The sequence below is a fragment of the Pantherophis guttatus genome, chromosome 2, assembly GCF_059756535.1.
Source record: "Pantherophis guttatus breed Tessera chromosome 2, ASM5975653v1, whole genome shotgun sequence".
Taxonomy (NCBI): Eukaryota; Metazoa; Chordata; class Lepidosauria; order Squamata; family Colubridae; genus Pantherophis; species Pantherophis guttatus.
This window is the reverse complement of record NC_142064.1, coordinates 196758759-196776370: the sequence shown is the minus strand read 5'-3', so window position 1 is coordinate 196776370 and position 17612 is coordinate 196758759. Positions and strand designations below refer to the sequence as shown.

The 17612-nt window shown below is 36.2% G+C and overlaps 1 protein-coding gene across 2 annotated transcripts in view; it reads left to right on the top strand.

Annotated features, from left to right (window-relative positions):
* TBC1D9B (TBC1 domain family member 9B) overlaps nt 1-14609 on the top strand; it is a 38769-nt gene extending 24160 nt beyond the window's left edge. The window contains exons 15-22 of one of the 2 annotated variants that reach the window (XM_034402703.2): nt 630-698; nt 1689-1926; nt 4346-4411; nt 9223-9294; nt 9633-9683; nt 12428-12481; nt 12611-12714; nt 13825-14609. In XM_034402703.2, coding sequence (XP_034258594.2) covers nt 630-698; nt 1689-1926; nt 4346-4411; nt 9223-9294; nt 9633-9683; nt 12428-12481; nt 12611-12714; nt 13825-14484 — 1314 coding nt within the window. In that variant the 3' untranslated portion in view covers nt 14485-14609. The remainder of the gene's footprint in view (nt 1-629; nt 699-1688; nt 1927-4345; nt 4412-9222; nt 9295-9632; nt 9684-12427; nt 12482-12610; nt 12715-13824) is intronic. The other variant, XM_034402710.2, reaches the window with a different exon arrangement.
* The last annotated feature ends 3003 nt before the right edge of the window (nt 14610-17612 follow it).

The following is a 17612-nucleotide window of genomic DNA, read 5'->3' as shown; positions in this document are numbered from 1 at the left end:
AAATACCTTGGCAGATTTACCATAGACCCATACTAGCTAATTTTCTGTCATGTTTTCTCCTACTGAAAATGTAGCTGGAAATAGTGACCTTTCAATTCTCTGAAATTGCTCTATCTGGGAATCTCAAGGGAAGAGTGGCTTTCACATTTTCTTGCTACTGTTTTTGTCTGTTGTTTGTGATATTCCTTCCCTCCAGATAGCATCAGATGTCAAGCAGTTGTCTCTAATGCCCTTGTAGAAGTTTGATAGTGAGCACATTGAGAAAAAAGCTGAGTGGAAGAAAAAATCGACCCATTTCCTGTTCCTGCTCCCAATGATAATGCACTGAGTGCAGGAAATTCAGTACATATAATACTTTTGACTATCTTTTTGTGCTTATTGACTCAGTTCAAGAGAATAGAATTGTTCTTTTTATTTGTTATTCAGTTTTTAGAATCTTCTGATCTTACAGATCGGTCCCTCACGAATACAGACGACAACATTCTGTTCAAAATCATTAGATGCTACTTCCTTTTCAAAAGTTACTTTGCCATGCTTTTAAAAATATGAATTCCTCCTTTTACTAAATCTATCCTTTCCAGATTCCCAGCTGACAGAACTAAGATGTATTTGCTTCTGTGATTTTGCAGGTCCGAGCTGTATCTGGAGACATTGGCTTTTCTATGCAAGAATTAGAAGATCTTTATGTAGTATTTAAGGTGGGAGACCTTGACAAAACATTAGCCTTTTTATTATTGCTGCAAGTAGAGATAAAGCATGCTTATGAAAACTCCTTTAAACTACAGAGATGCCAAGATCCAAGCTGGTGGTGTATTAAAAAGACTTTTATGTTCAGACACTTTGACTTTATTTTTTTGGTTGAGAAAACAGAGGGAAATCCAACAAAATTAAAAGGGATCTTATTTTGTTAGGCTGATTCAGCTTTTTGTTATGTATTTGTTTAGCATTACAAGATGTAATGTAATGAATGTAATAAAACAAAAACAAAACAAAAAGCTAAATCACCCTAACAAAATAAGATCCCTTAAAAGATTTATTTAGTTTTTCTTTGGGAAAAAGAGCAGTATTTCAACCAATCTCCAATCAAAGATGCAAGTTCTGAGTAGCTGGGAACAAAATATTTTGCCTTGGATTCTATCTGGGTTTTGTTTAGAATTACCAGTAGCAATGTCCCTTAATAGTCTTTCTTACCTAGCAAACATGAATTCCTAATTTTCCAAACACAGAGGTTGAATACTATTGTGCTTTCAACCAAGGCCTTTAAAATGATCACAGTTAAACAAAGAAAAATAGTAGAGTGTTCATTACAGTGTTAGAACCAACTTTTCAGGTAACTGTGCTGTTTCAAAGGCTTTAGAACTTCCAGAAAATCCTGTTTATTCCCAAACTGTCCTGCATTATTGAACATTTCTTGCTTTGTTCTGTTTGCAAATTGATTGGATTCTTTATAATTATCCTTTTCATTTTCTTGCATGTTTCAGAACTGATTAAAAGCCATATCTAATCCTTTAAATTATGTCTTCAAGGCTGATAGATTAAAAAAAAAAAAAAGCATCACTCACTCTCTCTCAGCCCAGCCTCTCTCACAGCTTTGTTTTAGGCAAATAGGAAGAGGGAGCGTCTGTATGTTACTCTGTACAAAATAAAGGCAGTTTGCAGATCTGATAAATCATTCATTTTGTTTATAGGCAAAGCACTTAATGAGCTGTTACTGGGGAAATCGTACTTCAGCTGCTCAACGAGACCAGAGCCTACCCTACTTAGAGCAGTACCGCATCAACCTTGAGCAGTTCAAAGATTTGTTTGCTTCCCTTACGCCTTGGTCTTGTGGACTGCACACACCGGTGCTTGCAGAAAGAATGTTTCGACTTCTGGATGAAAACAAAGATTCCCTTATTAATTTTAAAGAGTTTGCAACAGGCATGAGTAAGTATCTAGTCTTATATGTTAAATCATTGGTGAAAAGTAACACAACAATAGAGTGGTGCAGCTATTTGGATTTCAAGTGAAAAAGGTCTTTGAGCTGGGACTGAGGCTAAGGCTGTCTTTATCAGTGGCTGTAGTCCTTTATAAAATACAGGGAGATACAGACAACTGTTATTCTTTATTGCCACCCAGTGGTCACCTAGTTCAAATACAGTAGCCCCAAACAACCCCAAACAAAACTGCAAAATTCTGTGACAATTTCTGAAGAAAGTTGAATCAAAACATATTATTATTATTATTAGAGTGATTCATCTTCCCCACAGGGTGGATAAAAATAATAGTCTTCCTGACCATTTCGTCTTCTACTCAGAAATCCAACCAAAGCTATTTACAGCTTTAAGTTGTTTGTAAAATATTTGTATTTGATTGACAGAAGCATGGAATAGTGGCAAATATCTGTAGCTCAGGAGTAGGATGAGGGTTAGGGTCTGATTCGAAACTCAAATTATTCCATTATTCAATATAAGCTCAATGTCTTTGGACAAACTGGTATCCCACAACCAAATTTCCTTTATGTTTATAGTTAGAATACTTATTGATTGAATATGATTACTACTTATAAGCAAATCTATTAAACATTATTTTTTCAATCCTGATATCAGCAAAAACTCCATAATGAGTTGTCAGAACTTAGCAAAAAATGTTTTATTTTACCATTGATCAAATAAAATAACTTCATATTCTTTTCTTTTGCTTCTAGCAGCCATAATATTTAATCAATCAATATTGTTGTAGAATTTGATTTCTTTTTAATTCTTCTTGATCCCATCACACAGATTTCTTCAAGGCTTTAACAAGCCTCTTTTGTAATTCCAATAAGAAAACATTTTTTAGACCATTCTCTTGGTTTATCATTTGTATTTCCCTTTAAATTTTTAAAGTTTTGCCCAGTTTCAATTGTACATCCAGTAAAGAGTCATTTTCAAAATCATTTTATTGGCCAGTGATTTGCAGTTCCACTTTGCATAGTTTTTCTGTCTTGTCAGATGTGTCATTCCTTCATTAACATCTTTTGGACATAGTTTATCCATAGAAGCAGACATCATTAACTAACAGTGTTGATACTGTACTTATTAATTTCTGGCTCCATTCTTCAACTATCTTCTTTAATGTTTCCAATATTATAATGTTTTGTGTCATTTTGTGACTCCCAGTGTTAACTGAAATCAAGAATATGGTTATATTTTTTCCTCTTCTGCTTAGAATTTTTAGTCCCCCGTAGTCTACTTTCTAAAGTCATGAAGTAACTTATCTTTTTAATGGCTTACAACAGCCAAGATGGGCAAAATAAGTATTTCCCATGAGGAACTATTTATTTTTTTACAGTTAGTTCTAAAATCTTATATGTATGTGGGGAACGGAAAGGAAATCATTTAGCAAGTGGCAGCAGCTTGCAACCTTTCCTGTCAACTTCCCCACTGACTTTCTGCGGAACTAGCAAAGAAGATTGCAAATGGCAATCACATGTTCACAGGGTGCTTGGCAACAGGTTGTAAGTGTGAACAGATTTCTAAGCACCCAGGTCACAAACATATGACCGTGGGGGGAAGGGGGGCAATGTTTTATAATGGCTGGAAGTGCTTTACAGACCATAAAGCATCTCTTCTGAGCCATGGTAACGTCAAACAGTTGTTAAACAAGTGGCTGAAAGTTGAGGACTACCTGTAAAACCATATATAGCTTGGGTCCATATTATGGAAGCATCTTCTCCAAGTAGAATTTGCTTGCTCTAAATGGTCTACCAGAGAGAGAATGGTCTGGGTATCAATCTAAAAGAACCCAGGTTGGAATCCATAGGATGCCATTCCTACTATTGCTCTCTAGAGCAGTGTGTCCCCCTGAGATCAGATGGGTCTCTGCTCTTTTGTTCTCTAGGAAACATGGCGAAGACAGTTCTTGGGTATCCAAATGGTTTTTATTAATACTACTCGCAATGTTATTTACTGTGAGGTTTTTTAATGGTTATTTTATGGATGTTTTAATTTCATAGACCAGGGGTGTCAAACTGGTGGCCCACGGGCAGGATGCATCATGTGCAAGCCATGCCCACCCAGCTCTCCAAAAGGAAAAACGTCACAAAACATTATGTGACAGCAACATGATGCCGCAAGTTTGACACCTGTGTCATAGACTATAAGCCATCTAGAATTGCTAGAAGAGGTGGCATATAAATATATCGATGTAAATAAATAAATGAAAATCAATCATGTTGAGAGAAAAAGAATAAAAACAAGTTTTAACCTCATCATAGGAATAGGAAAAACTTTATCAGCTAAACTTCCACATCATAAAAGTCCATCAGAAAAAAAGGCTATCTATGAATACTTCTAAAATCTAGGTATTTTTCTGATCCCAACAGGTGGAATGTATCATGGTGATCTGACTGAGAAGCTGAAACTCCTTTACAAACTACATTTGCCTCCAGGTGATACACTTCTTTTACACTTTTGTTGGTGGGAGTGTAGACAATGCCTCTCTTTTGGGTGTGTAGACCTATTAAAATTATGGAAGGATTACACATTTCTTAAGGCTGTTCTATTAAATTTACTAGACTGATAATACAAATAAGTGATTACAATAATTTACCCTTAAGAACATACAGTTGCAAGAAAAAGTATGTGAATCCCTTGGAATTACATGGAGTTTTGCATGAATTGGTCATAAAATGTGCTCTGAACTTCATCTAAGTCACAACAATAGAAAAACACAGTCTGCTTAAAATAATACTACACAAGCATTAGATGTTGCCATGGTTTAATTGAACATAACATGTAAACATTCACAGTGCAGGGAGGAAAAAGTATGTGAGCCTCTAGCCTAATGACTTCTCCAAGAGCTAATTGGAGCCAGGAGTGAGCCAACCTTGACTCCAATCAGTGTGATGATATTGGATGTGTTGCTGACAGCTGTCCTGCCCTTTAAAAACACACACCTGTTTTGGGTTTACTGGTTTCAAGAAGCACTGTCTGATGTGAACCATGCCTCGCAGAAAAGAGCTCTCAGAAGACCTACGATCAAGAATTGTCGACTTGCATGAAGCTGGAAAGGGTTACAAAAGTATCTCCAAAAGCCTTGATGTTAATGTGTCCATGGTAAGACAGACTGTCTACAAATGGAGAAAGTTTAGCACTGTTGCTACTCTCCCTAGGCGTGGTCGTCCTGTAAAATGACTGCAAGAGCACAGCGCAGAATGCTTCATGAGGTAAAGAAGAATCCTAGAGTGTCAGCTAAAGACAGAAATCTCTGGCACATGCTAACATTTTTGTTGACACATCTACAATAAGGAAAACATTAAACAAGAATGGAGTACATGGGAGGACACCACGGAGGAAGCCATTGCTGTCCAAAAAAAAATATTGCAGCACGTTTGAAGTTTGCAAAAGAGCACCTGGATGTTCCACAGCACTACTGGCAAAATATACTGTGGACAGATAAAAACCAAAATTGAGTTGTTTGGGAAGAACACACAACACTATGTGTGGAGAAAAAAAGGCACAGCACACCAACATCAAAACCTCATCCCCACTGTAAAACATGGCGGAGGGAGCATCATGGTTTGGGGCTGCTTTGCTGTCTCAGGGCCTGGACGGATTGTTGTCATTGATGGAAAATGAATTCCAGAGTTTATCAAGACATTTTGCAGGAAAACGTACGACCATCTGTCCGGCAACTGAAGCTCCGCAGAGGATGGGTGATGCAACAGGACAATGACCCAAAGCATACAAGTAATTCAACAAAAAAATGGCTTCAACAGCACAAAATATGCCTTCTGGAGTGGCCCAGTCAGAGTCCTGACCTCAACCCGATTGAAATGCTGTGGCATGACCTTAAGAGAGCAATTCACACCAGACATCCCAAGAATATTGCTACACTGAAACAGTTTTGTGAAGAGGAGTGGTCCAAAATTACTCCAGATCGTTGTGCAGGTCTGATCTGCAACTATAGGAAACGTTTGGTTGAGGTTATTGCTGCCAAAGGAGGGTCAACCAGTTATTAAGTCCAAAGGTTCACATACTTTTTCCTCCCTGCACTGTGAATGTTTACATGTTATGTTCAATTAAACCATGGCAACATCTAATGTTTGTGTAGTATTATTTTAAGCAGACTGTGTTTTTCTATTGTGACTTAGATGAAGTTCAGAGCACATTTTATGACCAATTCATGCAAAACTCCATGTAATCCCAAGGGGTTCACATACTTTTTCTTGCAAGTATAAATAATATTACTAATTTTAGTATACGTATGCAGAGATTTGGTGTACATAGGTAGAGAGGCTTTAATTTCTCTATCCATGCTCAAATTAATGAAGAAAAAGCCCATTGGCAGAAATGGCAATGATTTCTTTATATGCTTTGTTAAGAGATGGGCCTAAGTGAGTTGTTTCTTCACACAATAATCTTAGTTAGGATTGGCCCATTACCATAAAAGAAGAAGACAGAATTATTCTATGTACAGAATTTAATGAATATGTAGCCCCAAGACAGTTTTTAATTATATATATTTGCCTTGTAAATCTTAATTGACTTAATTTGTATGAATTAATTGATGATGTGGTTATTAGTGAACGTGCTCATTAATATATTCATAAGACATAGGACTTTCTAGCTTTAATTTTCTGTGAGCTTTTTCATCCCTGCCTAATTTTAATAGCTTTGCAGAATAATTTGTACGTTTTGATTAAGTGCTTTGGCTGTTGGGTTTGTTTCCATTTATGTCATATCTTTTTCTACAGAAAGGAAGATGGGGGTCAAACCACTTCCTACTGAAATATAGACAATGCCTCTCTTTTGGGTGTGTAGACCTATTAAAATTATGGAAGTATTCCGAGGACTGGAGTGTAGTGCTAGTGTTGAAGCCCTGATCACCATGTAAAATACAATGGTAACACAAGCAGTTGACATGAGCACTTCCTAACATGCTCTTCTCTTCACAGACTCCATTTAGCTCCTGAGTATATATCTGAGTTGAGGGAAGAAAAGTAGACTGAGATTATTGAAATTTAAATAGAAGAAATTTTGCTTTAAATTCAGCTGAAGTATTAGTAATCCTTATTTACTAACTGCTTCAAAAGTGCTTTTTCAAAAGGCAACCGGATTTTGTTTTTCCTTGAAGACATTTTGCTTCTCATCCAAGAAGCTTCTTCAGTTCTGACTGTGTAATAGCTGAACTAACCCATTTTCTAGTACAATTCATGATTAATGCTTAGCTTTGACATAATAACTGCCTTGTTTTTTCTATAAAAGTTTTTTTTTTTAAATTTGATTTATATGCTGCCCTTCTCCGGAGACTCAGGGCGGCTTACAATGCGTTAAGCAATAGCCTTCATACTTTTGTATATTTATACAAAGTCAGCTTATTGCCCCCACAATCCGGGTCCTCATTTTACCTACCTTAGAAAGGATGGAAGGCTGAGTCAACCTTGAGCCTGGTGAGATTTGAACTTGCAGTAATTGCAGGCAGCTGATGTTAATAACAGTGCTTTAGTCTGCTGTGCAACCAGGGCTCTTTTTTTTGGAAGAAGGACCCTGTTAATTCTCCTTGTCCTTCCAGTAGTTTTTTGGCCAATATAGTCATCAAGAAGGACTTGTCTATATTAGGTGTGGATGGTTCCCACTGATCTCACTTAAACTTGAATGACTATTTTCAGAGGGCTTATTAGTGGATCTATGTTTCACCTGGTGGCATTTGTGCCATGATTTCACATAATCCTGACATCCCATACAAAGCTACTGAGATTCATCAGAGTTCTTTTCTTCATCAAATTCAAGGGAAGCAGTGTACTTTGACAGGCAAATGGATTCATCTTTGTCATTAAAAATCTCAGATATTCTCTGTAATATCATCTTTTACCCTGTTAGGCTGTTACTCCAGTTATAATTCTTTGGGATAGCCTGGCTTCTCTGATTGGTGCACTGATGATAGATATATCATTTATATTACCCTGTTTTCCCCAAAATAAGACATCCCCTGATAATAAGCCCAATCAGGCTTTTGAGCGCATGGCAATAAGGCCAACCGCTTATTTCAGGGTTCAAAAAAAAAATAAAATAAGTCAGGGTCTTATTTTTGGGGAAACATTGTAGGTATATTAAGGTATTACAGCCTTGACTTCTCCTGAAGATAGTCTGGTTAATTGAAAGTAAGGTGGCTAGGGTTCTACTTGGAACTGAGGGTTAAAAAGAAGAATATACAAGACTCACTTGAGCTCATTATTGTAATGAGGAAGAGATAAGGCACTTAGATTTCCCCAATTCCAGCTACAATTGCTCTACTAATAGCAATTGTAACATAGGTGAGAAACACACTATTAAAATTGTTGGAGAAGTAACACCACCAACTCATACCAATTGACCAGAATATGGAGGACACAGTTTTTCTAAGATATTGGGTACTTCCTGGTGGCTTTGCATCACCTTCAGTGTGTTGGGATTTAGTATCAGCAGATGCAACAATACATTTATGCTTGCAAAACTTTCCACAACTCTAACAGGAACTCCCAAAGCTAATTCATCCCCTGTGGGAAATAAGGTGCAAAGAATTAGTTGAAATATGGAAAGACCAGAAGCTACAATGGATGCAAGAGGGAAGCTGCATCTTCATGGTACAGAAAGCAATCAATTGTTCAGTGTAGTTGTATTCCAGTTTGCAATCAATATTCTAATTGAGTTATGCTATGTTGTGTCTCTGAAATATTTCAGCCAGTCTGAGCATTGTAGCCAAGTTAAGACATGTAAAGCCTAACATCAGCTCTATATTACCCTAAAATTACAGTCCCTGGAGAACTGTCAATCTTAGTTAGGGTTGCTTTGTTTTTATTTAATTTGTGTAGTAAAAAATTGCCTTAAATAACAAATAAAACAGCATTCCCATTCTGAAAAGGCAGCTTTTGTTCCTACAGATTTCCTCTTTTTCCTACTACTCACTTGTCTCTCCAGTGCTGTTTCAGAACTCCCAAATCCCCCAGAACAGATTTGAAGGGTGGACAGAAAAGTTGTAGAAGAAAAGGGGAATCAGTTAAGAACACCTCCTTCCTTTTTTTTTTTTTTTTTTTTTTTTTTTTTTTTTGTGAAAGCTTCTGTTGGGTCACAGAGCCTTTTCTGAGTGGAAAGATTCCATTGGATATAGGTGATCAACTGAAGTCCAGTACTGTAATCAGAGATAGGTGTATAGAGCTATCTTAAGTAATTCCTAAGGAAACAGAGTATACATCCACTAACTTTTTTTCTCTTTGTATAGCTTTCAGTTCAGAGGAAGCAGAGTCTGCTCAGGAAGCTACAAACTACTTCACAGATAATAATGCTACAGAAGGTAAAAATGAGAGATTTTATCTGTTAGGGAAAGTGGGCATGTAAACATATTGAAGCCAAGCAGAATTTTCTTATTTCCTCTCCCATCAAAATATTATCCCACAACTGTTTTAACCTCTGTCATGGATTTTGGTGGATGGTGGTTATTTGTAGATGAAACATAGGTCAGACTAATTATCCCCTTTTACAGCCCAAGGTACTTGCTCAAATCTTTTATAGCCTGTTCCTTTCTTGGTTTCTCTCTGTTATTCTATATTTTGACTCGCACTCATTCCTCCTGAATTTCTCCCTGTCCTCAAAGCCTTTCTTCTTTATTTCTCTCTTCTCTTTGCTCTCTAGTATCTCCTTTTGTCTCAGAACTGGATCTCTTCCTACGTTGTGATTTGCAAGGTTAGTCTGAACAACTAAGATGGGCTGCCATTGATGTTCTAAAGTGACCTGTTCAATATAAAATGAAATTGCTTTAGAATTTCTTCAAGCCACAGATATTACAGCTAAACAATCAGCCATAGTGTTTCATTCATTTCCTTAGTCATCATATTCCCTTTTCTAATCCACTGTGCACAAACAAAAATGTTTTCAGTATAAAATGTCATATACTTGTATTTATTCACAAAGACGGTCCTGCATCTCTTCTTTGATGTATGTCCCAACAACAGAGATTCCATCTCATCTGAAGTCCACTGCTGAGGCAAGTGAATCCAAGGTAGTTGACCAGTAAAGTGCCCTTTCCCGGCTATCATGATAGAAGACTCCCTTCCAGGCATTCATTCACAGAACATGAAAGAGGTGTTTTGAGTTCAGCAGTCTGCCAAGCTCCAGTTGGCCTGGTAGATCTACTATGTGACCGTGTCCTTCCATCTATCCACTGGGCTTTGCACCTCTGTGACCATTTGTGTTGTGGCTGTCAGAAGGACCTGTTATTGGCAGAGAGAGTTCTTGGGTTTAGAGATTGGAATATTGATCTTTTCCAAGACCAAATGCAAGCTACAAGGAGATTGAAATTCCCATTAGCAATCAAAAATATCCCACACCCAAAGAAGCAGGAATAAATGAAAATTGCAAAGAAAATCCACTTAATGTCTAATGCCCAAGTCATTGCAATCTTGGCTGGGACATCATGAATCAACTGCAACATCACTTGAAAGAAAAGTTGAAGTATCTCATTTGAAAATACAGGAATTTCTGTCTGATCATCTGACGTGAGCCCTCTATTATGCTTGATCACGGAATGTCAGTGATGATGATTCTAATCCTGTTACTCCCACCTTCTTTCCATTGGAGGCTTTTTAAACACATACACACCCCGATGAAAACCACTCCGTAGTTTGTTCCACACATTCGGATTTACTTTAGAAAATTCCCCAATTGCTTGTTAATCTCAGATTTGGACTCCATTTGTTGTAATTAAGGAGTTGTAGGGCATGACTCTCTTTTTTCATCACAAAGCTCAAGACTCTGTTGTGGAGGAGACTTCAGATTCTTTTATGCTGACCAGGAGCAACGCAGGGAAGGGGACCTTCTCCTGCTTCCTTTTATTTCCTTTTATTAGGAGCAGTGTTTCCATATGCTTCCAAGTGAAAGCATTGAGATTTTTTTTCTAGAAGGAGATGCTTTTATTTGAAACTAGGTTTTGTGATTTACTCCCATTTTTTTTCCTGCTGATCATTGCACACTGTGATGTTGCAGTCTTTTTTTTTTTTTTCCTTACCAAGTCAAATATGTGGCTGATATAGTTTCTCCTTCTAGAAGACCTTGGTAATATTTTTATTAAACACTGATTATATTTTATGGATCATCTGATACAACCTTTCATTTTCAAAAAGAAAGAGTCAGGCTTTCTGGGATAACTATACCATATATCATGATTTGTGCTTTGTGCTTTGAGTCTGATAATCAAATGTCTTATAACACTAAAGTCTGTTTTTATTGTATTTAGAGGTGCTTTGTAAGAAAGGACTTCCCTGATCCCATTTAAAGCATATCATTAACATAGGGCATCAGTTTGTGACCACATTGATTTTTTTTTAAATAAACCCTTTATTTGTATTTTAGTAATTTTATCTGAAATCTGTCCTTCCAGTACATCTGAATTTTAAAATATCTGATTACTGCTTATTTTACTTAACTTACATTTTTACTCATCTCCATATCTTCCTATACCCCCAATATATCAGGATTAAAAGTATTTAAATGCAGAGATGTCTTCTCCATCTTAATACGCTTCAGATATATCGGGATTATAAGAGAATTCTTTTGTATGAGAATTCTTATGTATGGGAATTCAAGGAACTGAAGGGTCTCGGGGTGGGGAAACCTGATGTTTTTGTAATAACAGTATCTGCAAGTGAGAGTCCCCTGACTTTTCTTCTCCTATAGTTTGATTTCTTTTCACAATGTATTTGAAAAATGAAATGATAAAAACAATAACAAAAAAATTAAGTAATCCATTTGACCTACCATAGGCATCTTTTTCCCCCCTAAAAGGGGGTGAAAATTTAGGTACGTCTTATACACCGAATGTAGCTACGCCCACCCACTGGCCCCCACCCTTTGGCCTCTGCCTTGCAGCAGTTACCTCTTTGCAAGCAAACAGCAAGAAAAAACAGCTCCTTTCAGCTTCAGCATAGGCTAATTAGCACAAGTTGATTGGATCGGCCCCCCGATTCTCAGCTGGCAAAATTGCTCAGAGTCAGAGGGAGATTTCTTTTTCTTCTTTTCCTCACCAAAAAAGGTAAGTGCGTCTTATACTCTGAAAAATACAGTACTCTTGTTCGGCAATGCTGCCCCCCCCTTTTTTTTTAAAAAAAAAAATCTAAATTGAAAGTGTTTTGCTGACAAATATTCAGTCAAATTAATTTTCCCTTTGTAGTTTAAAAAAGCAGAATCAGCTTTTAAAAGGAAAAGCCATATTCAGGGCAAAGGAACTGGAGTTAGACACCTCACCTATTTTTAACCTATTGTACTTTTTTTCTATAGTAACTATAGTAGTCTTTCCTTAACTTTGATCCAGAATCGTCATTACATCTATTTCAGTCTAGATGCAGTATTAGGATAAAGATTTATTTGTACTGTTTGTAATGCCCTGCTTCTAATAAAAATAGCGATTATTCTTAATGTCCTTGATTTTATAGAAACAGATATTCAGGAAGATAAATCAGGAAGAGATGGGGAATCCAAAGATCAAGGTAATGAAGTGTTCTTATTGTTGGTAGTTTCCTTAAAGATGTCCTGCTCTAAAAGAAATCTCTGGACAATGCTGACATTACCAGAATTCATAATATGCATTATTTATATTGAATTAATCTTCCTTGCAGAGAGGGGCACAAGTCCTCATGATTACAGATACCACTTGCGAATGTGGGCCAAGGAGAAAGATGCCAGAAAAGAAACAATCAAAGATCTCCCTAAAATGAGTCAGGTAGAAAGTTGCTGGAGAATCTATGGATTTAAAATGATGTCTTTGAAGGAGATTTTTAGAATGTTAGACTAAGTTAGAAAGTTTGAAAAGTTTAGTTTACTTTAGTTTACTTTTTAATTGAGTTGTTATGTAGGTAGGTAGGTAAGCATTTGAGGTGTCATTATTCCCTTTAAGGAAAATTGTCATGTTATCAGGATTAAGGAAGACACTGAAGTGATTTGACCTATGCCATATTTGAATAATATTACCTTTGAAGGATAATTTGTTATAGGATAATTTATTACAGAAGTGGTGGGAGTTTGAAGCTTGAATCTCTTCCTTTTCTTTTTGCTTACTTGTGCTCCTTTCCTCCCTATAAAATGGACTGAAAAAGCATACCCTTATAAGGATTTGCACTCAACATTTGCATTCTGTAAAATTATGAAATGACCAAAACAATAAAAAAGTAGCTTCTTTATTTAAAGATTATTTTAACTCTTACATAAGTATCACCAAAACAAGGATAGAAGAGATATATTGAAAGGATGCCAGATACTAGAGCTGTGAGAATAGAAAATTGAATTAACATCTTGTTTAGTTTTTTAGTATTACAAATAAAAGATTCAAAACAAAGACTCTATACATGATTATATCAGATAGCTAAGTACATAACTTGTGATTATGGAAAACAGCTTTAAACTCACCCAATCTAAAGATGGAAGTATATTTTAAAATTAAAAGTCACTATAATATACTCTGATGTACATGTACACTTATCTTCATTCTAATTGTCTAAACCAGATGACTTCCTTACAAAGTGAAAATGTTGTATATTTTATCATTGGTTGATGAATTTGACCAACAAATTTTAGAGTTAAAGACCCAGTCATACGGTATCAATGCTTATAAATACATTGCAGCTATTAGGTGTTTCTGGTCTGGATCATTATGTAACAATTGTCTACATTTTTACAATGTGAATATCTCAAATGGGAATTTACAATGCTATTGCTGGGAGGTTAACTTGGGAGGATTAAGAGAACATCTATTAGAAGTGGACATTAACTTTGCATTATCCTTTTGAAGATTTTTCATCTTATTAACTGCTATCATGTCTTTCTTTCTTTTAAGGAACAGTTTATAGAATTGTGCAAGACCCTATATAACATGTTCAGCGAAGATTCTTTGGAGCAAGAACTATACCATGCCATTGCCACTGTTGCTAGCCTTCTCCTACAAATTGGAGAGGTTGGCAAAAAGTTCTCTAATCAGCCTGTTAAAAAGGACCCTGTAAGTAAAGAGTCTCCAGCTTCTGATCAAAGTCAGAGTTCAATACTAGAGCAATATTCTCAGGCTACTCCAGAAGGCAAGGCTTCTGGGGACATTCAAATTGAGAAAAACCAACAGGAAAATCAGATTTTTGTAGATGGAGGAGGTGAAGGTCCAGGATCACCCATACAGTTGTTTTCAGATGATGAAACTAAAGATGATATGTCCATGTCTTCATATTCTATGGTTAGCACAGGCTCCTTACAGTGTGAAGATATTGCAGATGATACAGTTCTAGTTGGTTGTGAGGCAGGCAGCTCAGCTGCACGAAATGGCAGCACCATTGATACAGACTGGTCCATCTCCTTTGAACAGATCTTGGCCTCTATCCTTACAGAATCAGTCTTAGTAAACTTCTTCGAGAAGAAAACTGATGTTACACAGAAAATCAAGGAGCAAAGGAAAATTGAAAGACAATTCAGTTCATCCAGTGATTATGAACTCTCCTCAGTATCAGGCTGAACTTGAGGAATAAGACGAAGGTTGGGCAAGAAGCAGGAGGTCTAGGAACCTAATGGATGGACAGGTTCCATTTTTTTTAAATCAACATCAGTAACTATGTATTAATTAAAGAAACCAAATAAGGAGTTTATCATAGTGATTCTTTGATATATGAGCTTCCCTGGAGGATAACTTGCTTGCCGAAGTAACATTAAATTCTTAAAAGCATGAAAGGATAGAACTGAATAGCCTCTCGGCTTAAAATTACTACAGTAAATTATGCATGTGTGCCTCTGTCTTTCTTTAATGCAGCTTAATTTCAGGCACACCTCTGCTATATCTCCCTTTGCTTTGGGTTTCTTGGTAATTATTTAGAAGTGCAGCCCTGCTTTCTATCTTTTCTCTGCTTCCCTGTGTCCGAACACAGACATTCAAAATGCTGTAGATATTTCCACCCTGCCTAAATCAATCTTGCTAGAAATTGATAAATGCAGTGGAGTAACCTGTTAAATGTAAATATGTTGTATTCTCTTACTCTTGGCATCTTGCAATTCAAAATGCCCCAGTGTCTTGGGACAGCTGGTTTCTATCCCAAGTGATTCATTAATATTAATCAGTACAGTATATAACTTTCAAAATTCTGAAGACAGATATTTACTAATATCTTTTAGCCCTTTTTTAACTCTTCAGTGCCATGTTCATTTTTAATTTTCCCGAAAGAAAGGAGTATAATAGCTATTGAGAATAGAGCGGAGTCCTGAGGATCACAAGATACAAAAGACTTAACTGTCTTGACTTTAGACCATTTTATTGTTTCTTCATAAGTTGAGATAGTACATAGCCTGAGCTCATAACTTACAGTCTGTTACTTTTGATTGCTGGCATAATTAGAAAGCTTGTGTAAGTCATGATTTTGTCTGTGATCTGAAATAGGTCTAAATAATTTTTTTTGTTTGTAAATACTTCCATAGGAAATGCAAATGTAAATGCATAACTTACTTGCTATGTGGTAACCCAAATGTTGTACATCATTTGAATTGCAGTACAATGGAAAGATTGCAATTGTATATGTAATGTATATTAATAGGTGAAGTTTAGATCACCTTGTGTTCTGATGGTGTAGTATAAATATTCAGATACAGGACCCATCCTCTACAAAATCATTTGTGGATTGGAAGAAAATTGGAGTTCCATTTTGGATTGATAGCTTCCCTATGGGAAGGCATTCACTCTCAAGAAGCATTATTTGTTTATATTTGTATACATGCTGTGTACACTAGTTGCATGAATTAAATTTAAATTGTATAAATGCCATGCATGATAATTGCTGAACCAGCCATTAGTGTTGTCACATTGGCTGTTCAGAAGGAGAAAAGTCTAAAAATCTTGAACATATGTATCTATGGAATACACCAATAGGTGCAATACCCAGTGTTATTCTGATTGTGGCATATTCTGTATATTTAAGTCTCAAATTTCATATTCATGTATCTGAAAGCAGATAATGACATTAGCTTTTACTAATTCTTCATAATTTATTACCTTTTAATTATATATATATATTTACACACACGAAACATACATGTAATTTTACATCGTTTGTCTGATCAATCATGTATATATTCAATAAATGAATCGAATAAGTCATAGATTTGTTTTCATTTTAGTTTATCATATTATCTGTTTAAGATAACTGCTATTCTGTTCCACATTTCATTTTTCAAATACATTGCAAAAGCTCTATTAAGTACTTAAAATAAAAAGACTTAAATAATGACTTAATTAGGCTAAAGCTCAACTCAGCTCTTTACTTTCTATTTAATGTCATGGGTCAGCTTTGAGATTTGCAAAAGAAGTGCCTTTCAGAAGGAAGAGACCCATTAACACTTCTCCATTCATTGGCATAGACATTTATACAGTTATTATCTGAGATAAGGATAAACTTTTGTCAACTTCTCATTCTAGTCTCCTGATGTCACCCATCCATGTATCAATCAATGTTTTAAGAAACTTTTTGTTGATATTTCACAAGATTAAAAGAGTTGGGCTGCTACTTCTTTGGAAGATTTGTCCGGATTTGTCACTCCTTTTAGATCTTCATAGCCATCTCCTGCAATCATTTTTGCCTGCAAAGAATTGGAACAAGGATGCTATGTGACTCTGCTCTCATCCCAAATCCACATTCCAACACTATGAATAGCATTACTTAATAGTTATACTTTATGTCTGAGATAATAATTGTAATACCACATAATCTGTTACCTGGTTGCCCAAGCCATTCTCTCTCAAAAACTGTAACTACCTATTCATGATACAGTACAACAGGCAATATCCTGACATCAGTTTCTTATCCTACACCCCAATAAGAGCACATCTTTTATTCATTCTTTGGGGGATAATAACATTCTACAATTTATTACATTCTTCAGAATAGAAATGTTTACAGGACAATTGTTAAAACATCTTGACATTAGCAATCACACACTTGAGGGGTACTTGGTGCTCTGACCCAGGTTATTTTCTTGTAGACATTTCATTACCCAAACTAGTAACATCTGATGTTACTAGTTTGTACTATATATTATACAATTAGTATTGTATAATACTAATAATTTATAATAATAACTGTTGATGTTACCTAGTTTGGGTAATGAAATGTCTGCAAGAAAACAAGCTCAGAGAGCACCAAGGACCCCCTCAAATGTGTGATTGTTAATGTCAAGATGCTTAACAACTATTTGGCAAACATTTCTATGCTGAGGAATGTAACAAATTGTAGAACGTGATGATTCCCCAAAGAATTGAGTCAAAAGATGTGCCCATATTGGGAAGGGTAAGAAAGAAACTGACCCAAGCAGCAAGCACTCCTCATTTCAAGCCTAAGCTACAAATATTCTTTTATCAGTCACGCATTTTTCCAAATAAATAGATCTGACTTTTAAGAAAGCTTCACTTTTACGGAGGACGCGTGCGGACAGGTACTTCTTTTCAACACTTAAGTCTAAAAACAGAAATCGGATCTGTCCTCCGCAGACACAACAGCGCTTTGAGTTTCATCGGGGCTTTGAAGACCCCCGTTGCTCTCAGCCAATGGGATCGCGTCAAAACAGTCTCTCTGCGCGTTTAAACCAATACAAAAGGGCCGGCTT